The 20,570-nt window shown below is 41.0% G+C and overlaps 2 protein-coding genes across 2 annotated transcripts; both read right to left on the bottom strand.

Moving 5' to 3' along the window:
- Window positions 1-3,357: 3,357 nt before the first annotated feature.
- LOC104671279 (late cornified envelope protein 3D) lies at window positions 3,358-4,491 on the bottom strand. Its single transcript, XM_010374708.1, has 2 exons — window positions 4,441-4,491; window positions 3,358-3,937 (listed from the first exon to the last, which is right to left on the bottom strand). Exon 2 carries the CDS (start codon window positions 3,910-3,912, stop codon window positions 3,634-3,636), a length of 279 nt encoding a protein of 92 aa, XP_010373010.1. The 5' UTR covers window positions 3,913-3,937; window positions 4,441-4,491; the 3' UTR covers window positions 3,358-3,633.
- A 14,949-nt stretch (window positions 4,492-19,440) lies between these two features.
- LOC104671278 (late cornified envelope protein 3D-like) lies at window positions 19,441-20,570 on the bottom strand. The gene is made up of 2 exons (XM_010374707.2): window positions 20,529-20,570; window positions 19,441-20,017 (listed from the first exon to the last, which is right to left on the bottom strand). The coding sequence occupies exon 2, from the start codon at window positions 19,994-19,996 to the stop codon at window positions 19,718-19,720; it is 279 nt and encodes a 92-aa protein (XP_010373009.1). The 5' UTR covers window positions 19,997-20,017; window positions 20,529-20,570; the 3' UTR covers window positions 19,441-19,717.

Below are 20,570 nucleotides of genomic sequence, written 5' to 3'. Positions count from 1 at the left end.
AGACTCTGTGGGTGTCAAACCCCTTTTACTTGGAGTGACTCTGTGGGGGAAAATGTGTTTAGATGTTGCCACATGCTGTCATTTGAGGATGAGATCACTGGCCTTTGACAATAGTATTTGTGCAAGTAGCAGGAGCAGAGGTATAAATCCTTGATCTGTCTGTGGGCAGCCAGCCCAGATGGTGATACCAAGAGGAGCTAATGGAACCCAGCTGATGGAACCTCACCAGGAGGAAGAGATAATGCTGGTGCTAAGGAGAAGGGAGCTGAGGGGGACCCTGGGGGATCTAAGACAAAGTGGAGTGGGCAGGATAATGGACATTCCTGAGTTTGAATCCTGCTTCCCCAGGTATCAGCTGGTATGGTGGTGGGGAGCTATAAAGTGATGAAAGCACAATGGACCAAAGATGTGAGGGGTAAAATCAGAGAAAGAGACAGTAAATCTATAGAGGTTGTGAGGACATGGTTTACAAATTAAAGTACATCTGAGGGCCATTTTTTCAGTATCTTAGTGACTGTGGTATTTACTCTAAGAGTTCCAGAGTAGTTTCTGGGAGGGAGTGATCCACCTTAGCTGGGGTGGCTAAGGGAAATTAGCTGAGTTGTGAATAATACTTCATGGATGTGGTGATGATGAGGCCAACAATGGGGAAACTTGTGAACACTGAATGGGCAGTGACTGAACAGGATTTTGCAAATTGCAATTACACAAGCTATTAGTATATTTTCCATTGCATTTTACTATAACATTAGAGATGCATTGCCTCTGAAACACCACATTTAAAAATGGGACAAATCTTTTAAATCAAAACTTTAATTAAAATGATCACAAAATGTTACTGTCTTTTATAAACATTGATGAAAATTTTGTGTCTGGTTATCCTGTTATAGGAAGACTTATAAGTGATGAAATCTCCATTAGATGATGAAATAGGTAATATTCATGGGATGAAAAGAGAACCTGTGAGAAGAGGTTTATTCACTGGGCTGTGGAGAGAGGGAGGGAGATGGGTAAGGGCATGAGGAGAGAGGCCTGCTTGTGCAATAACTTTGTCCCCTTGGTAGTCATGATTTATCCCCTCTTCTTTCTTGGCTGTTGTCTTTTGATGTGGAAGCTAGAAAACACTTAATGCCCTTTCCTTTTGTCACCACCAAAGCCACTGTCTCAGAGCCTGAATATTTTGCCTAGGCTGAGTGTCTTCTTTGGGTTTATTAAATAAATAGCAGTGTCCACTCACCTCCAGAGGCTGAGAGGCCAACTGAGGAGAAGGCCACTGTGTTTCACTCTGCCATGCATGCGAAATCGGGAACTGTCTCCTTTGGACCAGTTTTGAATGTGAGTTCCCAAAAGAAGGAACTTTGTCTCTCTGATTCCCTATTGTGTCCCTAGTGCCTACAATCAAGCACATAATCAAGGCTCAGTAAAAATGTGTCAAGTGAATAAATGGGTCCAGGGCTCAGGACTTGGTATTGCCCAGATGTAGTTTGGGGCATCTGTTTTTCTCTACTGCTGGAAACTCCCTTATTGGGCTCCAGTTTTGAGAGGTCCTTTTATACTTCTTTATAGATTCCCAGGATCTCATTGGTTTGCCAGCAAGTTACTTTGTTGACTCTGCTCAGTTTTCTCTCCATTCAGATTTGATCCAACCCTAGCCAGAACCCTGTCATTCTTCAGTGTAGTGGAATGAGGTGCTCTGGGCCTCCAAGCTTGTTCTGCAGCCCCTGACTGGTGGCAGGATCTAATTGTCCAGTTATGTCCAGCCCATGTCATGCTGTTTCCAGGTCTGCACAGAGATGCTGGGTCTGCATGTGGGTATTGCTCACATTCCAAGTGTGGAGCTTTGCAGGCTGTTTCAGGCATGGCACACTCTTCCCTGGGTTCTGGGCCTTCCACCCCCTTCACTGTCCCTGGGTGATTTCAAACCGAACTTAAACCAATGGCCCAAAGATGTGCCTTCTGCTTTAATTTCAACAAATTTCTTTTTATTTTTTAAATATCCGTTGGTGCATATCTGAATATCTGATATTAAACTTCTCTCAGGGTCTTTTTTATTTCTTATTTTTGGAGATGGAGTCTCACTCTGTCACCCAGGCTGGAGTGTAGTGGCATAATCAGCTCACTGCAACCTCTGACTCCTGGTTCAAGCAATTCTTCTGCCTTAGTCTCCTGAGTAGCTGGGATTACAGGTGTCTGCCACCATGCCCAGCTAATTGTTTGTAATTTTAGTAGAAATGGGGTTTCACCATGTTGTCCAGGCTGGTCTTGAATGCCTGACCTCAAGTGACCCACCTACTTCGACCTCCCAAAATGCTGGGATTACAGGTGTGAGTCACCATGCCGGGCCTCAGGGTCTTTTTGATCCCTAAATTTTAAGAATTAATTTACAGGATTTGATAAAATCCTTTTTTAGTTCTATGGACTTATAAGGTTATCCATCTTTATTTTTAATGCCCCCCCCCCACCTGCTCTACTTAGCCCTCACGTCAACTTCTCTCAATATTTGTAATTTGACTGTAGCTCTATGTGATACTTCTTGGGCTTTCTGGTAGTCAAAGTAAGATGTTATTCTTGGTTCACATGAAAAAACATTCCTTCAACCCCAGGAACATCTCAGTCTCACAATGTAGGCCAAAACTTGTGACTCCATTGAATTTGTAACTTCCATGTGTTGATGTCAAGGCTGTGTAGTTACAAAATTAATAAATGTTTGCTTCTTTGGTATATCTATTCATAATTCCCGCAACACTTCTCATTTTCTTCCTTTTTCTTTTTCCTAAAATTCTCATTTTGCACATTCCAATCATCTCATTGACTAAACTCCCAGCCACATCTCTGCTCCATTATCTTATTAATTTAAGCACCTCTCTCAGCTTTCATCTCTCTCCCTGGATTTTCAGTCACTGAGTTATACTTCTTCCCCAGGCTTACATCGCTTCCCTCCATCTTTTGATTCTGCTTCTCCTCTGCCTATTTTCTGTTTCTTTGCCTCTTGATTTCCTGTTTCTTAGTTAGCACCCCAGAAACGGCCCATCAAAACAAACTAGTGATCTTTTGTCAAACATTGGAAATTCCCCAACTGTATTAATGTCCTCTCAGATTTTACAGGAAAAGTCAATTTTTGCACTGATACCCTCTTTGAGTTTGAAGTTGACTTTCAGGGCCTCAAACCAACACAACCTGTATCCTTCTCTCCCTCCCACTACAACATGAAACTCTTCCTTTCCCTTCCATCAGTGGAGCAGGGTCAGATCCACTATGTTTTCCTGGTGCAGAGCTAAGGTTTGCCTCCTGAGCTGGGTGGTACTGACTAAGGAGCTGAGGAGAGAGACAGTGAAATGCCCAGTGAGACGCCGTTGGTAATGAGGACAAGAAACTTTATTTTTTGACGAGGTTGGGCACAAGCACTGCCAATCCTTGGCAGGTACAGGGGTAGGGGGACATATGACATCCTGGATTTAAAACAGGAAGTACCTTCAGGGGAGAGCTCAGGTGCCCCACTGGAAAACCCTCAGCTCAGCCTGTGAAAGTCAGAAGAGAGTATCTGGGAAAGCGTGCGTCAGGATGGGGCTGTTCCTGACCCCTTGGGATTCTTGTTTCCTCCAAAGATCGCTTATCTCGGCATCAGGATCTGAATCAGCAGCAGCCCCCAGAACCGTGGCCACAGGCAGAGCCCCCACCTTGCTGACCACTGCCCCTGTCACAGGAGTTGGACCTCTGGCGCCAGCATCGGTGGTGGTGCCTGTGGTGGCTCAGGAAGCAGCTGCTCTCGGAGCTGGGGCCACAGCCCCCAGAGCTTGGAGCACAGCCAGAGGAAGCTGGAGGCAGACACTGTGCTGGGCTCTTTGGGGGGCACTTGGGTGAGGGGCACTTGGGTGGAGGTTGGCACTGCTGCTGGTTCTGCTGGCAGGACATCTTGTCAGGAGTTGAGTTGTCCTGGCTGAAACAAAGCCACTTGTTAGTTTAAAATCTACGGTCCAATGTCTCTAAGACCAGCTGCCTCCTGAGGCAAGAGCTGCAGGAGCGTGAGGGAAGCTGATGTGGAGTTGGTGGGACATGCCAGATACTTCTCACATTGCTTTCCACCCTGGACAGATTGCTGTCAGTCTAAGTGGGCTTGTGTGTTTCTGTTTCTCCAAAGAACCCCTAGGGGATGCACCCTTTTGGGAAAAAGAATTCTGTAGAATGGATGTTACAGGAAATGTGCCTGCCTGAGTAGAAAGAGGATGGGAGGGAATCGTGAGCTCTGTGGCCTTTGTAGGTCATGGAATTGCTGTCAGCTCCTGCAGGGTCTCCCTCCTGCCCACTTCCCCCATTGCTGTTCTCTCACAGCCCCGTATCTGGGTCTTTGTTTCAAACTTCTCTGTTTCCATCTCTTCTGCTATGGCTTAGCTTTCTGTTCTAACATCCCATATCAAGCCCTGTCCCCTGCTGAACACTTACCGGGTGCAGAGAAGGCAGGAGAAGGCTGTTCCTGAGGAGACTGCGGATGTGGAGCCCAGGGCAGGAGTGCTTTTATTCTGTGCAGGGTGTGTGATGTACAGGTTGGGCATGCTGCTGCTTTCACAACCAGGGAGGTGACAGCCAGGCACACCCTTGGGACTATCCATTCATCAACTTCCTGTGCACTCACCGAGATGCTTGACAAGAGGGAACCAGGAAGGTCTGACTCCTGTATACCTTATTCTCACTAAGGCCTGCTGGAGGTTGCAATCCTACCTTCCTTGAAGCAATTGTTTTTATCACCACCCATTAGTAGTCACTCCTCATTCCACATGGCATTTTGCATTAGCTTCTTTCACTTAACATATTGTTTAAGATCTATCCATGTTGTAGTGTGTATCAGAACTCCATTCTTCTTTATGGTTGAGTAATATTTCACTTTATGAACTTAGCACATTTTATTTAGCCATTCATCAAGTGATGGACATTTGAGTTAGCTCCAATTTTTGGTTATTGTGAATAATGCAGCTATGAACTTAATCTTTATTATTTCCTTCCTCCTGCTTTATGTTTAGTTTCTTCTTTTTTTTCAGTGTTCTAAGGCAGAAGGTTAGGTAATTGATTTGAGATTTTTCTTCTTCCTTAATGTAGGCATTTGCAGCCATATATTTCCCTCTAAGCATTTCCTTTGCTGTATCCCATAATTTTTGGTAAGTTGTATTTTTATTTTCATTCATCTCAAAGTATTTTCTAATTTTCCTTGTGATTTCTATCTGAACTCATTGGTTGCTTAAGACATTTCTGATTTTTCTAGTTTTCCTTCTGTTATTGATTTCTAGTTTCATTCTACTGTGGTTAGGGATGATACTTTGTATGATTTCAGTGTTTTAAAATTTAATGACACTACTTTTATGACCCAACAAATGGTCTACCCTGCAGAATTTTCCATGTGCAATTGAGAAAAATGTGTATTCTGCTATTGTGGTTGGAGTGTTCAACAAGATGTCTGTTAGATCTAATTGGTTTATATTGTTGTTAAAGTCTTCAGTTTCTTTGTTGATTTTCTTCCTAGTTGTTCTTCCATTAATGAAAGTGGAGTATGAAAACTTCAACTATTATTGTTAAATTGTTTATGAGTTGTCTGTTTCTCCCTTCAATTTTGTTAGTTTTTGCTACATGTAATTTGGGACTCCATTATTAGGTGCATATATATGTATAATAATTATTTCTTTAATAGATATGGATCCTTTTATCATTATAAAATATCCTTTTTGCCTCTGCTATTAATTTCATCTTAAAGTCTATTTTGTCCAGTATTAGTATAGCCACTCCAGATCTCTTGATTACCATTGCATGGTGTATGTTTTTCTACCTTTTATTTGAATCTATTTTGTCTTTGAGCCTAAAATCTGTGTCTTATAGACAGCGTATAGTTAGTTCATGCTATTTTATCTACTTTGCCAGTTTTAGCCTTTTGATTGGGGTATTTAATCTATTCACAATTAATGTAATTACTATTCAGGTAGAATTTTTATCTACCATGTACTATTTATTTTCTATATATTTTATAACTTTCTTTGCCCCTCTTTTTCTTCACTATAGCTTTGTTTTTTGTTGAACAGGCATTTTGTAGTGTACCCTTTTAATTTCAATGTTATATATTTTAGTATATTTTTTGAGTTATTTTCTTAGTGATTCATTGGGAGTTCTTATTAACATCTTAACTTAGAGCGATTATAACTCAGATCAATACCAACTTAATTTTGATAGCATGCAAAACTTTGTTCCTGTGTAGGTTTGTTCCCTCCCCCTTCTGTATTCTGTTATTGTCATATAAATCATATCTTTACATTAGAAGGCCATCAATGCAGCTCTATAAGTATTTCTTTATGCAGTTGTCTTTCAAATCAAATTGGAGAAAAAAGACTTAAAAGCACAAAATACATTTATACTATCTTTTATATTTACCAGGTAGTTAACGTTACCAATGCTCTTCATTTCTTCATAAAAATTTCAAATACTGTCTAGTGTTATTTCATTTCAGACTGAATTAATCCTTTTAGTATTTTTTGTAGAGCAGGATTTCTGGAAAAATATTTTCTCAATTTTTGTTTATCTGGGAATGTCTTAATTTTTAGAGAATAGTTTTGCTGGATATAGAACTCTTGGTTTACTTTTTTTTTTTCTTTAGCACTTTGAATATGTTATCGGACTGGCTTCTGTCCTCCATGGTTTCTGATGAGAAACCAGCTGTTAATGTTATTAACATTTTTTTTTTTTTTGTATTTGATGGGTCTTTTCTCTTTTGCTGTTTTAAAAATTCTCTCTTTGCCTTTTGACATTTGTACTATGATGTGTTTAGGTATGGAGCTCTTTGACTATACCCTGCTAGGAGTTTGTTGATCTTCTTAGATGTGTAGATTAATATTTTTCATTAAATTTGATAAGTAATTAACTGTTATTCCTTTGAATATTCTTTCTGTCTTTTTATTTCTCTCATCTCCTTCTGGAATTCTTATTATAAATATGTTGGTGTGTTTGATGGGTATCCACAGGCCTCTGAGGCTCTGTTACTTTTTATTCAATCTTATTTCTTTCTGTTCTTTAGGTTGGATAATCACAATTGACCTGTCTTCTAGTTCACTGATTTGTTCTTCCAGTTCAAACCTGCTGTTGAGTCCTTCTAGTCAATTTTAAATTTCAGTTATTGTATTTTTCAAACCTCAAATTTCTATTTGGTTGTTTTAAGAAATTCTTTTTAATTCTTTATTGTTATTATCTATTTGGCAAGACAATATTCTTACATTTTCTTTTAATTCTTAAGACATAGTCTATTTTAGTACTTTAAGCACATTTAAAATAGTGGATTTTTATCTTTGTCTAGTAAGCCCAATGTTTAAACTTCCTCAGGGACTGTCTCTCTTGACTACCTCCCTGGACCTTGCCCCTTGTGTAGGCCACACTTTCTTGTTTATTTGTAGTTCTGTCTCTCTCTCTCTCTCTTTTTTTTTTTTTTGGTTAATAATTGGACATTGAAAATCATATAAAATCCTGGAAATCAAATTTCCCAACCCTCTCTGGGGTTTGTTGCTGTTTGTTTTCATTGTTCATTTGCTTCGTGACTTTCCTGAACCAATTTTGTAAAATCTGTATTCTTTATTGTGTGTGGTCATTGAACTCCCTACTCAGTTAGCTTAGTAGAGATTTCCTTAAATGCCTTGAGTTAATGTCTTTCAACCTTTGCAGAGATTTTCTCTGTGTATGTTGGGGCATGTTTTCAAGACTTAAGAAGACAGTGTACAAATCTGTCTTAGGTTTCATTTCCTGCTTGTATGGAACTTCAAGATCAGTCAAAGTTGAGATATTTGGGTCTTACCAGGTCTTTTCTGTGCATGTACACAGCCTTGTAAGTCCACATAATCTCCTAGATTTCCAGAAATATGTCATAGATTTTTTAAACTCTCTATGAAAATCTCATTACTCAGATTTTCCATCTAAGTGTTTGGTCAACTTCTGGTTTGCCCAACTATTATCACCATCACAGGTGCCTGTGATGCTAAACATTTTTTACTGATTGTTTTTGGCAAACACCCTGGGGTAAAAGCTGTTTGCAGTGAGAGAGCTCTGAGTCAACTGGAATGAAAACAAACTCTGCCAGTTGGGATTTCTAGGGGAAATGGGAATGGGATCTTCATTATGTGCTTTATAGTCAGATAATGACCTTTCTCTAGGGATGGGGTTTTCGGATAATGTCAGATATGTTCTGTTACCTCCATGTGCTACTAGGATTTTAGATTTCAAGAGTATGATGGCACTGGGAACAGGAAGATGACAATAGGGCAAGTTAAAATGTCACAAAACTCACTACTCTTACCCATATTCAACTGCTTTTCTTAAGTGAACACTCTTAATATTTTTGCAAGCCTTTGGTAAATCTCCAGAGTTTTGCAAAAGTTGATTTTCACAGTTTTTCATTTTCAAGGTGTTTTTAATGGAAGAGCAGATTTTTGGAGATCCTTGCTCAGTCATTCCCAGCCTTCTCTTCTTAAGTGAAAACATGCGTCCCTAGTTTGTCATCTGGGTCGCAAACTTCACATCCAATAAGCATTATTATTTTGAGATATACAGCTCTTCTCATCACCACAGAGATACTTCCATATAATATCCAGGTCATATATGAGAAAGTAAGATTAAGCTTTTCCTGTTTTATTGAGATTTGACAAAAATAACCACCAAGTTGTAAACAATAGGCACAAATAACTCTCCACCTTATAAAGAGTTTGGAAGGAGCCCTGATGCTATCACTCTTCCCTTGTTATAATGATGAGAAGTTTCCAAAACTGGATAGAATGCTGTGGATTTCCCCCTTACATTTCACGTGGGGAAGCAACAGGTTATTACTCTCACCCTCCACTAGAGGAAAAGTCATAGGAATTTCAAGGGGACAAATTGTAGAACTTATCAAGCCTAAAAAACAGAAAGACTTGGCTGGGAGCGGTGGCTCATGCCTGTAATCTCAGCACTTTGGGAGGCGAAGGTGGGTGGATCACTTGAGGTCAGAAGTTCAAGACCAGCCTTGCCAATGTGGTGAAACCCCATCTCTACTAAAAATACAAAAATCAGCTGGGTGTGTTGGCTGGTGCCTGTAATCCCAGCTACCCAGGAGGCTGAGGCAGGAGAATCACTTGAACCAGAGAGACGGAGGTTGCAGTGAGCTGAGATTTCACCGCTGCACTCCAGCCTGGGTGGCAGAACGAGATTCCATCTCAAAACAAAACAAAACAAAATGATAAAACACACACACACACACAAACACACACACAGCCCAGGAAGAATGAAATTTCAGGCCTCAGCATCATCAGTGGACTTGCTGAACAGTTGTCTGGCTCTTCTGAAGAGTGAAAAATATTTGGAAAGAGAAAATGGAAAGGAGAATGGGGAAAAGAGAAGCAGCCAGTCCCTTACTGATTGACATGGCCAGAGTTCATGAGTTTCCCTGAGCCAGTGGACAATTTGGAGGGCAGCTAGGCATAGCTGTACTACCACAGTCCTGTTAGGAATGTGACTAGCAAGGCAAGAGGCCTGTACCAATGGGGCTAAGAGTGTAGGAGAGTGTCAAAAGAGTCCAAATTTTTTTTTTTATTATACTTTAAGTTCTAGGGTACATGTGCATAACGTGCAGGTTTGTTACATATGTATACTTATGCCATGTTGGTGTGCTGCACCCATCAACTCGTCAGCATCCATCAATTCATCATTTATATCATGTATAACTCCCCAATGCAATCCCTCCCTCCTCCCCCCTCCCCATGATAGGTCCCAGTGTGTGATGTTCCCCTTCCCGAGTCCAAGTGATCTCATTGTTCAGTTCCCACCTATGAGTGAGAACATGCGGTGTTTGGTTTTCTGTTCTTGTGATAGTTTGCTAAGAATGATGGTTTCCAGCTGCATCCATGTCCCTACAAAGGATGCAAACTCATCCTTTTTTATGGCTGCATAGTATTCCATGGTGTATATGTGCCACATTTTCTTAATCCAGTCTGTCACAGATGGACATTTGGGTTGATTCCAAGTCTTTGCTATTGTGAATAGTGCCGCAATAAACATACGTGTGCATGTGTCTTTGTAGTAGAATAATTTATAATCCTTTGGGTATATACCCAGTAGTGGGATGGCTGGGTCATATGGTACATCTAGTTCTAGATCCTTGAGGAATTGCCATACTGTTTTCCATAATGGTTGAACAGTTTACAATCCCACCAACAGTGTAAATGTGTTCCTATTTCTCCACATCCTCTCCAACACCTGTTGTTTCCTGACTTCTGAATGATTGCCATTCTAACTGGTGTGAGATGGTATCTCATTGTGGTTTTGATTTGCATTTCTTTGATGGCGAGTGATGATGAGCATTTTTTCATGTGTCTGTTGACTGTATGAATGTCTTCTTTTGAGAAATGTCTGTTCATATCCTTTCCCCACTTTTTGATGGGGTTGTTTGTTTTTTTCTTGTATATTTGTTTGAGTTCTTTGTAGATTCTGGATATTAGCCCTTTGTCAGATGAGTAGGTTGCAAAAATTTTCTCCCATTCTGTAGGTTGCCTGTTCACTCTGATGGTAGTTTCTTTTGCTGTGCAGAAGCTCTTTAGTTTAATTAGATCCCATTTGTTAATTTTGGCTTTTGCTGCCATTGCTTTTGGTGTTTTAGACATGAAGTCCTTGCCCATGCCTATGTCCTGAATGGTACTACCTAGATTTTCTTCTAGGGTTTTTATGGTATTAGGTCTAACATTTAAGTCTCTAATCCATCTTGAATTAATCTTCGTATAAGGGGTAAGGAAAGGATCCAGTTTTAGCTTTCTACTTATGGCTAGCCAATTTTCCCAGCACCATTTATTAAATAGGGAATCCTTTCCCCATTTCTTGTTTTTGTCAGGTTTGTCAAAGATCAGATGGCTGTAGATGTGTGGTATTATTTCTGAGGACTCTGTTCTGTTCCATTGGTCTGTAGCTCTGTTTTGGTACCAGTACCATGCTGTTTTGGTTACTGTAGCCTTGTAGTATAGTTTGAAGTCAGGTAGCGTGACGCCTCCGGCTTTGTCCTTTTGACTTAGGATTGTCTTGGCAATGCGGGCTCTTTTTTGGTTCCATATGAACTTTAAAGCAGTTTTTTCCAATTCTGTGAAGAAACTCATTGGTAGCTTGATGGGGATGGCATTGAATCTATAAATAACCTTGGGCAGTATGGCCATTTTCACGATATTGATTCTTCCTATCCATGAGCATGGTATGTTCTTCCATTTGTTTGTGTCCTCTTTTATTTCACTGAACAGTGGTTTGTAGTTCTCCTTGAAGAGGGCCTTTACATCCCTTGTAAGCTGGATTCCTAGGTATTTTATTCTCTTTGAAGCACTTGTGAATGGAAGTTCATTCCTGATTTGGCTCTCTGCTTGTCTGTTACTGGTGTATAAGAATGCTTGTGATTTTTGCACATTAATTTTGTATCCTGAGACTTTGCTGAAGTTGCTTATCAGCTTAAGGAGATTTTGGGCTGAGACGATGGGGTTTTCTAAATATACAATCATGTCATCTGCAAACAGGGACAATTTGACTTCTTCTTTTCCTAACTGGATACCCTTGATTTCTTTCTCTTGCCTGATTGCCCTAGCCAGAACTTCCAACACTATGTTGAATAGGAGCGGTGAGAGAGGGCAGCCCTGTCTTGTGCCAGTTTTCAAAGGGAATTTTTCCAGTTTTTGCCCATTCAGAATGATATTAGCTGTGGGTTTGTCATAAATAGCTCTGATTATTTTGAGGTACGTTCCATCAATACCGAATTTATTGAGAGTTTTTAGCATGAAGGGCTGTTGAATTTTGTCAAAAGCCTTTTCTGCATCTATTGAGATAATCATGTGGTTCTTGTCTTTGGTTCTGTTTATATGCTGGATTACGTTTATTGATTTGCGAATGTTGAACCAGCCTTGCATCCCAGGGATGAAGCCCACTTGATCAAAGAGTCCAAATTTTTCACATGAGGCCACTGTGCTAAAGATTTCTTAAAGAAATCAGTCATTTATCTGGTAAGAGAGCCCTCATGGGTCAGCACAGAGAGGATGCAGCCACTGAGAGACACTAGCAGTACCAGCCAAATATGAGATATTTGCTTCATCCCTGCTTTTCTCATTCCAGCCTCAAAACAGTGCAGAATAAAGGGAACCCACAGGGAACAGGAGGAGGTGGACAATACATGATGGAGCTGACCGTGTCTCTTTTCTACACACTAGATGCCTGTTTTCCACACAGTCCTTTAGGAGACAGTGGGCTGTGCTGGGTTGGAGAGGGAAGAGTTAATATTCTTATTCAGAGTTATATCCAGCTGGACAGGATGGGGTGCTCCCTGAGTACCTGAAAAATGATTGGAAAGCCCTGAAACACACTTGAGATATCATCAAAGTAGAGTCAGTATAACATAGTAGAAGACAGAGACTGGAGGAAAAATAAATCCCTATTTGTATCTGACACTGAGTTCGGACTACTTAATAAACTTGTTCAGAGACCTTTGGAAGATTTTCCTGCCAAGGATCTCTCTTGGTTCTTCCTCTCTTTCCAATATCAGTCAACAAATAAATCAATACTCAATTTCATGAATTGCATAATATTTTTTAAACTGCATTTAGGAAAACATTCCTTCTTGGAGCTAATCATCACTGTAAAATCAGGGCTTTGTGGCAAAAAATGTGAAAGACTTCAGACGTCAACAATGAAAAGTTTTGTCTCCAAACCCTATGTCACCCTCAAACCCTTCAGTTTCTGTAATCTTGGGTGGTCTGTAACATGATCTTTCTTTACTTTTGAGCTGGGCTCCAATTTTCAGTACAGGTCGTGGTGGGCCTGAAGTGCTGAGGAGTGGGTCAGACCTCCAATCGTCCAGGGGACTTTGAGTTGCTAAGAGTGGTGTAGGGAAGGCATATAAAGTTGAAGAAGGTTTTGTTATTTCACAAAGTCACATATAGAAAGCAGGAGATGGGGGTGGGGGAGGTAGGGAGAAGATGGATGCCAGGCGATCAGAGAGAGTGAAATTTCTGGGGAGAAAAGAGAGCTCTCTACCTCAGAAGTTCTCAGCTTTGGCTGCACATTGGCATCATCCCGGAGGGTTTTTAAAAAATACAAAACTCTGAGTTTCATCCCTCAAGACGCTGGTTGGCTTGGCCTAGGCATCAGGGTTTTACTGTCTCCCAGGTGATTCTGATGTACAGTCAGGTTTGAGAGGATCAGATCACATGAGATGGAAGAGAAAAAATTGGAGGTTGGAGAATGAGATCACTATGGGCTTACATACATATGTACCTGTTGTCCACAGAACGAACAAAAAATTCTTTGACTACAGTACTAGTCTCTGGCTGGTCAGGAACTGGCTGATTTCTCTAGTCTCAACTTCTACTATCCTCTTCTACTTCTTTACCTGTCTTTGTCACACCAAGGGGTCCGAGGCTTTTGCGTGGGCCTGAGCTGGGGGCACCTTAGTGACTGATGCTTGGTGCTCAGAGACTATCTGTCTGAACACCTTGAGGAAAGAGGCAGGTGTCTCAGGAAGTTCTAGTTCATAGACTGTCTGGACAGGATCTTGTTACCAGGTTCTATGTTGTTTGCTTATAGGCTGCAGGGTCCTGGTAGTAGGTTGGGTGTGGGGGGAGGCGAGGAAAGACTAAGTTTTTCTAAGAGAAGGATCTGGGATGCCCCAAGACTGTCCAGGTACCTATTTCTTAAGCTTGTTGTTGGTGTGTTTTCTTCTCTTTCTCCCATCCTCTTTTGCTCTCCCCCTCTCTTTCTTTATACATTCCTTCTTTACTTTCTTCTATTTTCTAAAAAAGAAAAAAACAGACATTACACAGTGGACATGGTGATAGATATGCAATCCATTGGATGGTGGACACACCTCATCATAAATAAATGAGATGTAGTCCTGGTTGAGTAGCTCACTGTGTAGCAGGGCAGACGGACAGGTGATCAAATGACTATGACCCAAGATGATGAAAGATACATAAAATGTGTGTTGAGTCCTGAGGTTTAGGCAAGAGCTTTTGGGTATCAGTCTCCTGTCTCCACAGTGTGCCCAGAGGTTGTCATTCAGTATCATTTGAGAGTGGCTGAGGTGAGGTCGGCAACCTATAGGAGCTGAAGATGGACATGGACCAGTAACAAAAGGATAAGGAGTCTGACCTCTCCTTGGAGCTTCTGGTCAGGGAGACACAGAGAAACTCATGAAACCTAGGAGGTAGAGGTGTCCCTGAAGAGAGAAGGGGAATGGACAAAATTTCTGTCTGAGGACGGAATGTGGTGGATAGAAGCGGCCAGAATAATAGGTTCATTAAGAACATAGGTTGAGGAGTCAGATATTTCTGACTTTGTTTTCTTATTTCTTCAGGTGATAGTTGTCATAAGGTAAAGGTGTTTGAAAACAGAAAAAACTACAAAGGAATGAAAGCACAGTGGACCACGGACATTAGAGCTGCAACCAGAGATGGAGATAAGGAACTAACCTACATCTGATGACTGATGTGTCAGTAAGCCACTCACTTTGTAAGTTTCTGAGTTGCAGACATGGGTCAGAGAAGAAGATGATTCACCCAGGCTGGGATAGCCAGGGAGAATTTATCTGAAAGGTAAATTATAATTAATTGAAGGTGAATAATTATAGATACATTTGGTAGTGTTGTTATGTATACCTGACGTAATGCAATTGATGTGTGACTAATGCCTGTAAAAATTGCATTTGAATCAGCTCTGTAGAATTTTCCTATTGCATTTTATTATAACAATAAAGATGCATTTTCTTCTGAAATACAAGTGTACTCAAGAATAAGGCAAATCTTTTATATCACACGTGTAATTAAAAATGTGTATTTTTTTTTCAGACAAATACACCAATGGTTCAGAATAGAAAGCCAAAAAATAAGACCACACACCTACAACCATCTGGTATCAACAAAGCTGACAAAAACAAGCAATGGAGAAAAGACTCCTAGTCAATAATTGATGCTGGGATAACTGGCTAGCCGTATGCAGAAGATTGAAACTAGACTCCGTCCTTACACCATATACAAAAATCAACTTAAGATGGATCAAAGACTTAAATGTGAAACCTAAAAAATATAAAACCTTTGGAAGACAACCTAGGCAATACCATTCTGGACACAGGAATGGACAAAGATTTTATGACAAAGACACCAAAATCAATTGCAAAAATTGACAAATGGGATCTCATTAAACTAAAGAGCTTCTGCACAGCAAAAGAAACTATCAGCACAGTAAGCAGACAACCTACAGGATGGGAGAAAATATTTGCAAACTATGCACCTGACAAAAGTCTAATATCTAGCATCTATAAGGAACTTAAGCAAATCTACAAGAAAAAAAAAAAAAAAACAACAACACAATTAAAAAGCAAGCAAAGGACATGAACAGACACTTTTCAAAAGAAGAGGTGCATGCAGTCAACAAGCATATTTTTAAAAAGCCCAACATCCCACTGATCATTAGAGAAATTCACATCAAAGCTGCAATGAGGTATCATTTCAAACCAGTCAGAATGGCTGTCATTAAAAAGTCAAAAAATAGCAGGTGTTGGTGAGGTTGCAGAGAAAAAGGAATGCTTATACATAGTTGATGTGAGTATAAATTAGTTCAACCGCTGTGGAAGACAGTGTGGCTACTCCTAAAAGACCTAAGGACAGAAATGCCATTCAACACAGCAATTCCATTACTGGGTATATACCCAAAATAATATAAATCATTCTATCATAAAGACACATGTACACATATGTTTATTGCAGCACTTTTCACAATAGCAAAAACATGGAATCAACCTAAATGCTCATCAAAGATAGACTGGATAAAGAAAATGTGGTACATATACACCATAGAATACTATGCAGCCATAAAAAGAGTGAGATCATGTCTTTTGCAGAAACATAGATGGAGCTGGAGGCCATTATCCTTAGCAAAGTAAGACAAGAAAAGAAAACCAAATACTGCATGTTGTCATTTGTAAGTGGGATGTAAATAATGAGAACACGTGGACACATAGAGAGGACAACAGACACAGGTACCTACCAGAGGGTGGGGAATAGAAGGAGTGAGAGGACCAGGGAAAATGACTAATGGGTACTAGACTTAATACCTGGGTGACAAAATAATTTGTACAACAAATGCCCATGACACAAGTTTACCTGTGTAACAAACTTGCACATGTACCCCTGAACTTCAAATAAAAGTTAAATAAAAACACATGGCTTTTGAGAAAACATTATTAGTACAGTAAATGTGTATTTACTGTACTATCCTACTGTAGTAGTTTATCCTACTACAGGAAAGCCTATAGTTGTGGCTACCCACTTTGAGATAAGGTCTAACAGGAGGAAAATGAGAGTACCTTCATACTACTGGTGCAAACATTACTTTTTCCACTGGCAAGGGTCTGAGAACATAGGCCTTCTTGTGCACTAATATTCTTCCCATCACCACTAGCAACTCACCACTTATTCTTACTTGATTGCTGCCTGTGGTATAAAAGTAAGATGATACTACATGAGCTTTTTGCAATAGCAAAGCTAGTATATTTAATCATCAATGTTGTTCTCAGGCGAGTGTCTTTCATTGTGTCTATCAAAGCTACATTGCTGCCTCCTCAATCCAAAGATACGGGAAACCAACTGGATAGAAAGGTGTTGATACCTTACTTTGCTGTTTTACAAGCAAATCAGAGGACTGTCTTGAATGGACCCACTAGATTGGAAGTTCCCTGAGACCATCTTATTTGTTCATTTTCTCTAATGTATCTCCAGTACTTGTAGTGGTGTCTGTATATAGTAAATGTTTAATAAATAGTTTTTAAATGAATTATTAATTATTAACTATTGAATCCTTGGCTGGGTCGAGGTGGTCTTTATTAGTTGACCTGTTGGGGTCCACTTTTAGGGGCAGCATCAGGAACTGCTTAACATCTGTCTTTGAGTGTCTTGGTATTGCAGGTTCCAACTTCATAAGTTGGTCCAACTCCTATTTCTTCTTCCTCCCGAGTGAACTCAGTGTGTGTAGGAATTGGTGGACAATTTGACATCAAGAGGTTGACCTTGATAGGTGCTTTGAGCCTCCAATCCTCTTTCCATAGACTTTGACAGATGGCAGGCTTTATTTCTTCAAAGGCTGGATCTTTTCTCTTGCAGGTGATATGCAGTTAAGAATTTGTCTCATGAATTCTAGTCCTGCTCCAAACAGTGGTCCTCAGTTTCTGGACTAGTGGAGTGGTTCTGGCTAGATCTGTGGGTTCCTTGGTGTGGGGTCCATGTGGCAAGGCCTCACACACAGGGCAGCAACTCCAACCTCCGAGCCAACCTTATGCATTCTCAGTATTTTTGAGACATATTTGAATCATGACTTGACACTGTTTCTGTCCCATGGTGGAGTGTTACCCAAGAATGTCTCCAGTTTTGAGTAACAAGCAGCTTGTGGTGATGAATCAAACAGGACAGTTGTGATTCCTATCTTCAGCAACTGTGCTGACCTGGAGAGTGATCAGAACTGGTTAGAGTGTTTCTCACATCAAACTCCTTGAGAGCCTTTTTCTTTACTAAATTCCAGAGATTTTAGAAATACTGAGTTCTTAGACTTTGCAGTAAAAATAGCCAGTTTGATATTTTCAAAAGAATATTTTTGATTCAATAAACTCCTAATGTGCTATCTATATTTGTTTGTTTTTGCTTGTTGTACCCAGCTCCACACAGAGTTCTCCCACATTTTCAATTTGTAATTTAATTCATGTCCTATGATGTTCCTGTGGCTTATTCTAAGAACTGTATGAATGGCTTTGATGAACTGTTTTCTCTACGCTAGTATTTCAACAATCTGGCAGACAGAGACTCATCTCTAAGGAGGTAATTCAACCTAGAGGGCGGTTAAGTATCACACATCCAAAATATGACAGAGAAAAATTTTTAAAAAGTTTTATTAAAGTTATGATTCACATAGTTGGGCTCTTAGCTCTGCATATTTTAAAAAATCAAACAAGAATAAGAACACAACACAAAGTTAAACAGGACAAAATAAATGTAAAGTATAAAATACTAATTGTTTCTAGAAATCTCTTGAAAAGTCTCCAGGAAGGTACAAGTGGCATCAGCCAGGATCATGGACTTACTGGCTTTGTGGCCTGGGTCCTATGCAGAACTGCTGGACCCACAATTTCCCCACAATTTCCCTGTTTGTAAAATATGGTTATTAAGAGCACGTGGCTTATTGAGTTAGAAAATTAAATGAGTTCATAGTAGTCACTTTGGGTTTTCTAGCACCTAATAAGCAAATAAATTTTTGATCTTACAATTATACTAATTTATAAGCCTAGCAATACTTCTCATTTCTCTCTTCCTTTTTCTTAATGGTCTCAGTCCACACCCTCCACATTACTACATTCCCTAAGCTCTCAGCTCTATTTCTCCCCTGACCCAGGACTTCTTAAGCTTTAATTAATTCTACTCCCTCCACCTTCTCTCTCTGGGAATTTAATTGTTATCTGTTTTTCCTGAGACCAGCTTTTTCTTTCTTTCTTTCTTTCGTTTTCTTTTTTTGAGATGGAGTTTCACTCTTGTGGCCCAGGCTGGAGTGCAGTGGCACAACGGGCTCACTGCGACCTCTGCCTCCCAGGTTCAAGCACTTCTCCTGCCTCAGCCTCCTGAGTAACTGGGATTACAGGTATCTGCCACTACACTGAGCTATTTTTTTTTTTTTTTTTTTGTATTTTGACTTATCATATAACATGTGGTTTCACCATGCTGGTCAGGCAGTCTCAAACTCCTGACCTCAGGTAATCCACCTGCCTCAGCTCCCCAAAGCGCTGGGATTATAGACAGCTGAGGCCATTTTTTTCTTTACTCATCTTTTAATTTTAGTCTAAAGGTTTTCAGCCTTGCAATTATTGGCTTTTTGGGTCAGATAATTTTGCACTGTGGGGCTGTACTATGCTTGGTAGGAGGCTTAGCTGCATCCCTGGCCTCTCCTGCTAGATGCCAGAAATTCTCTAAGTTTTGACAACAAAAAATGTCCCTTGGAGAGTCAAATTTACCTCTTTAGAAGAAATGCTAATTCTGCCTATTTTTTTTTTTTTTTTGATAATTGCCTGCTACATCTTCACTATTTTGTAATTGGGATGTCAGAAACATCTCATAGCTCCTTCTAGGACTGGGGAGTCCATTATGAAAGGAACAGTCACATTTCAGTCATTCTTTTCTGACAGTTAGAGGCCTCACTACAGTCCCTCTCATCACATCCTGTCCCCCACTACCTCACAATTCCAGCACAAAAAGACTCGACAGACTCCAGAATTTTGCAGCCTAGAACTAGAACTTTGCATCTTCCCTGTGGTGGTGCTGGATGTCAGGGGCAGATGGGAGGGCACACTTCCAGCCCCACGTAGGGAGAGACAGAATGAAATGCCAAGGGAGACACCAGTGGTAATGAGGACAAGAAGCTTTATTTTTTGACGAGGTCAGGCACAAACACTGCCAATCCTTCACAGGTACAGGGGTAAGGGAACATGTGACATCCTGGACATCAGATAGGAAGTGCCTTCTGGGGAGAGCCCAGACATTCCACAGGAAAACCCCCAGCTCAGCCTGTGAAAGCCAGAAGAGGGTATCTGGGAACTCGTGCATCAAGATGGGGTTTTCCTGGGCCCTTGGGATTCTTGTTTCCTCCAAAATCGCTTGTCTCAGCATCAGGATCCAGGTCAGCAGCAGCCTCCAGAACCATGGCCGCAGCCGGAGCCCCCGCCTTGCTGACCCCTGCCCCTGTCACAGGAGTTGGACCTCTGGCGCCGGCATCGGTGGTGGCGCCTGTGGTGGCTCAGGCAGCAGCCACCCTCAGAGCTGGGACCGCAGCCCCTGGAGCTTGGGGCACAGCCAGAGGAAGCTGGAGGCAGACACTGTGCTGGGCTCTTTGGGGGACACTTGGGTGAGGGGCACTTGAGTGGGGGTGTGCACTGCTGCTGGTTCTGCTGGCAGGACATCTTGTCAGGAGTTGAGTTGTCCTGGACAAAACAAAGCCATTTGTAAGTTCAAAATCTACAGTCCAATGTCTCTAAGACCAGCTGCCTCTTGAGGCACGAGCTGCAGGAGGGTGAGGGAAGCTGATGTGGAGTTGGTGGAACATGTCAGATGCCTCTCACTTTGTTCTCCACCTGGGACAGATTGCTGTGAGTCTAAGTGGGCATCCATGTTCCTGTTTCTCCAAAGAGTCTCTAGGAATGCACCCTTCTGAAAAAAGGCATTCTGGAGAATGGATATCATAGGAAACATGTGCCAGCCTGAGTAGAAACAGGATGGGAAGGAATCATAAGCTTCTGTGGCCTTTGCAGGTCATGGAATTGCTGTCAGATCCTGCAGGGTCTCCCTCCTGGCCCCACTTCCCGCATTGGTACCCTCTCTGCCGTCCTCTCTGGGCTTTTGTTTCAGACCTCTCCATTTCCCTCTCTTCTGCTATGATCTTAGTTTTCTGTTCCAACATCCCAAGTTGAGTCCCATCCCCTGCTGGACACTCACCAGGTGCTGAGGAGGCAGGCGAAGGCTGTTCCTGAGGAGACT

Source organism: Rhinopithecus roxellana, chromosome 8 (assembly GCF_007565055.1).
Source record: "Rhinopithecus roxellana isolate Shanxi Qingling chromosome 8, ASM756505v1, whole genome shotgun sequence".
Taxonomy (NCBI): Eukaryota; Metazoa; Chordata; class Mammalia; order Primates; family Cercopithecidae; genus Rhinopithecus; species Rhinopithecus roxellana.
The sequence above is the reverse complement of the archived record's forward strand: the minus strand, read 5'-3'. Positions and strand labels throughout refer to the sequence as shown.

Bases quoted from the DNA above. Each gene is read 5' to 3' on its own strand.
- LOC104671278 (XM_010374707.2), bottom strand. From the start codon at position 19,996: ATGTCCTGCCAGCAGAACCAGCAGCAGTGCACACCCCCACTCAAGTGC.
- LOC104671279 (XM_010374708.1), bottom strand. From the start codon at position 3,912: ATGTCCTGCCAGCAGAACCAGCAGCAGTGCCAACCTCCACCCAAGTGC.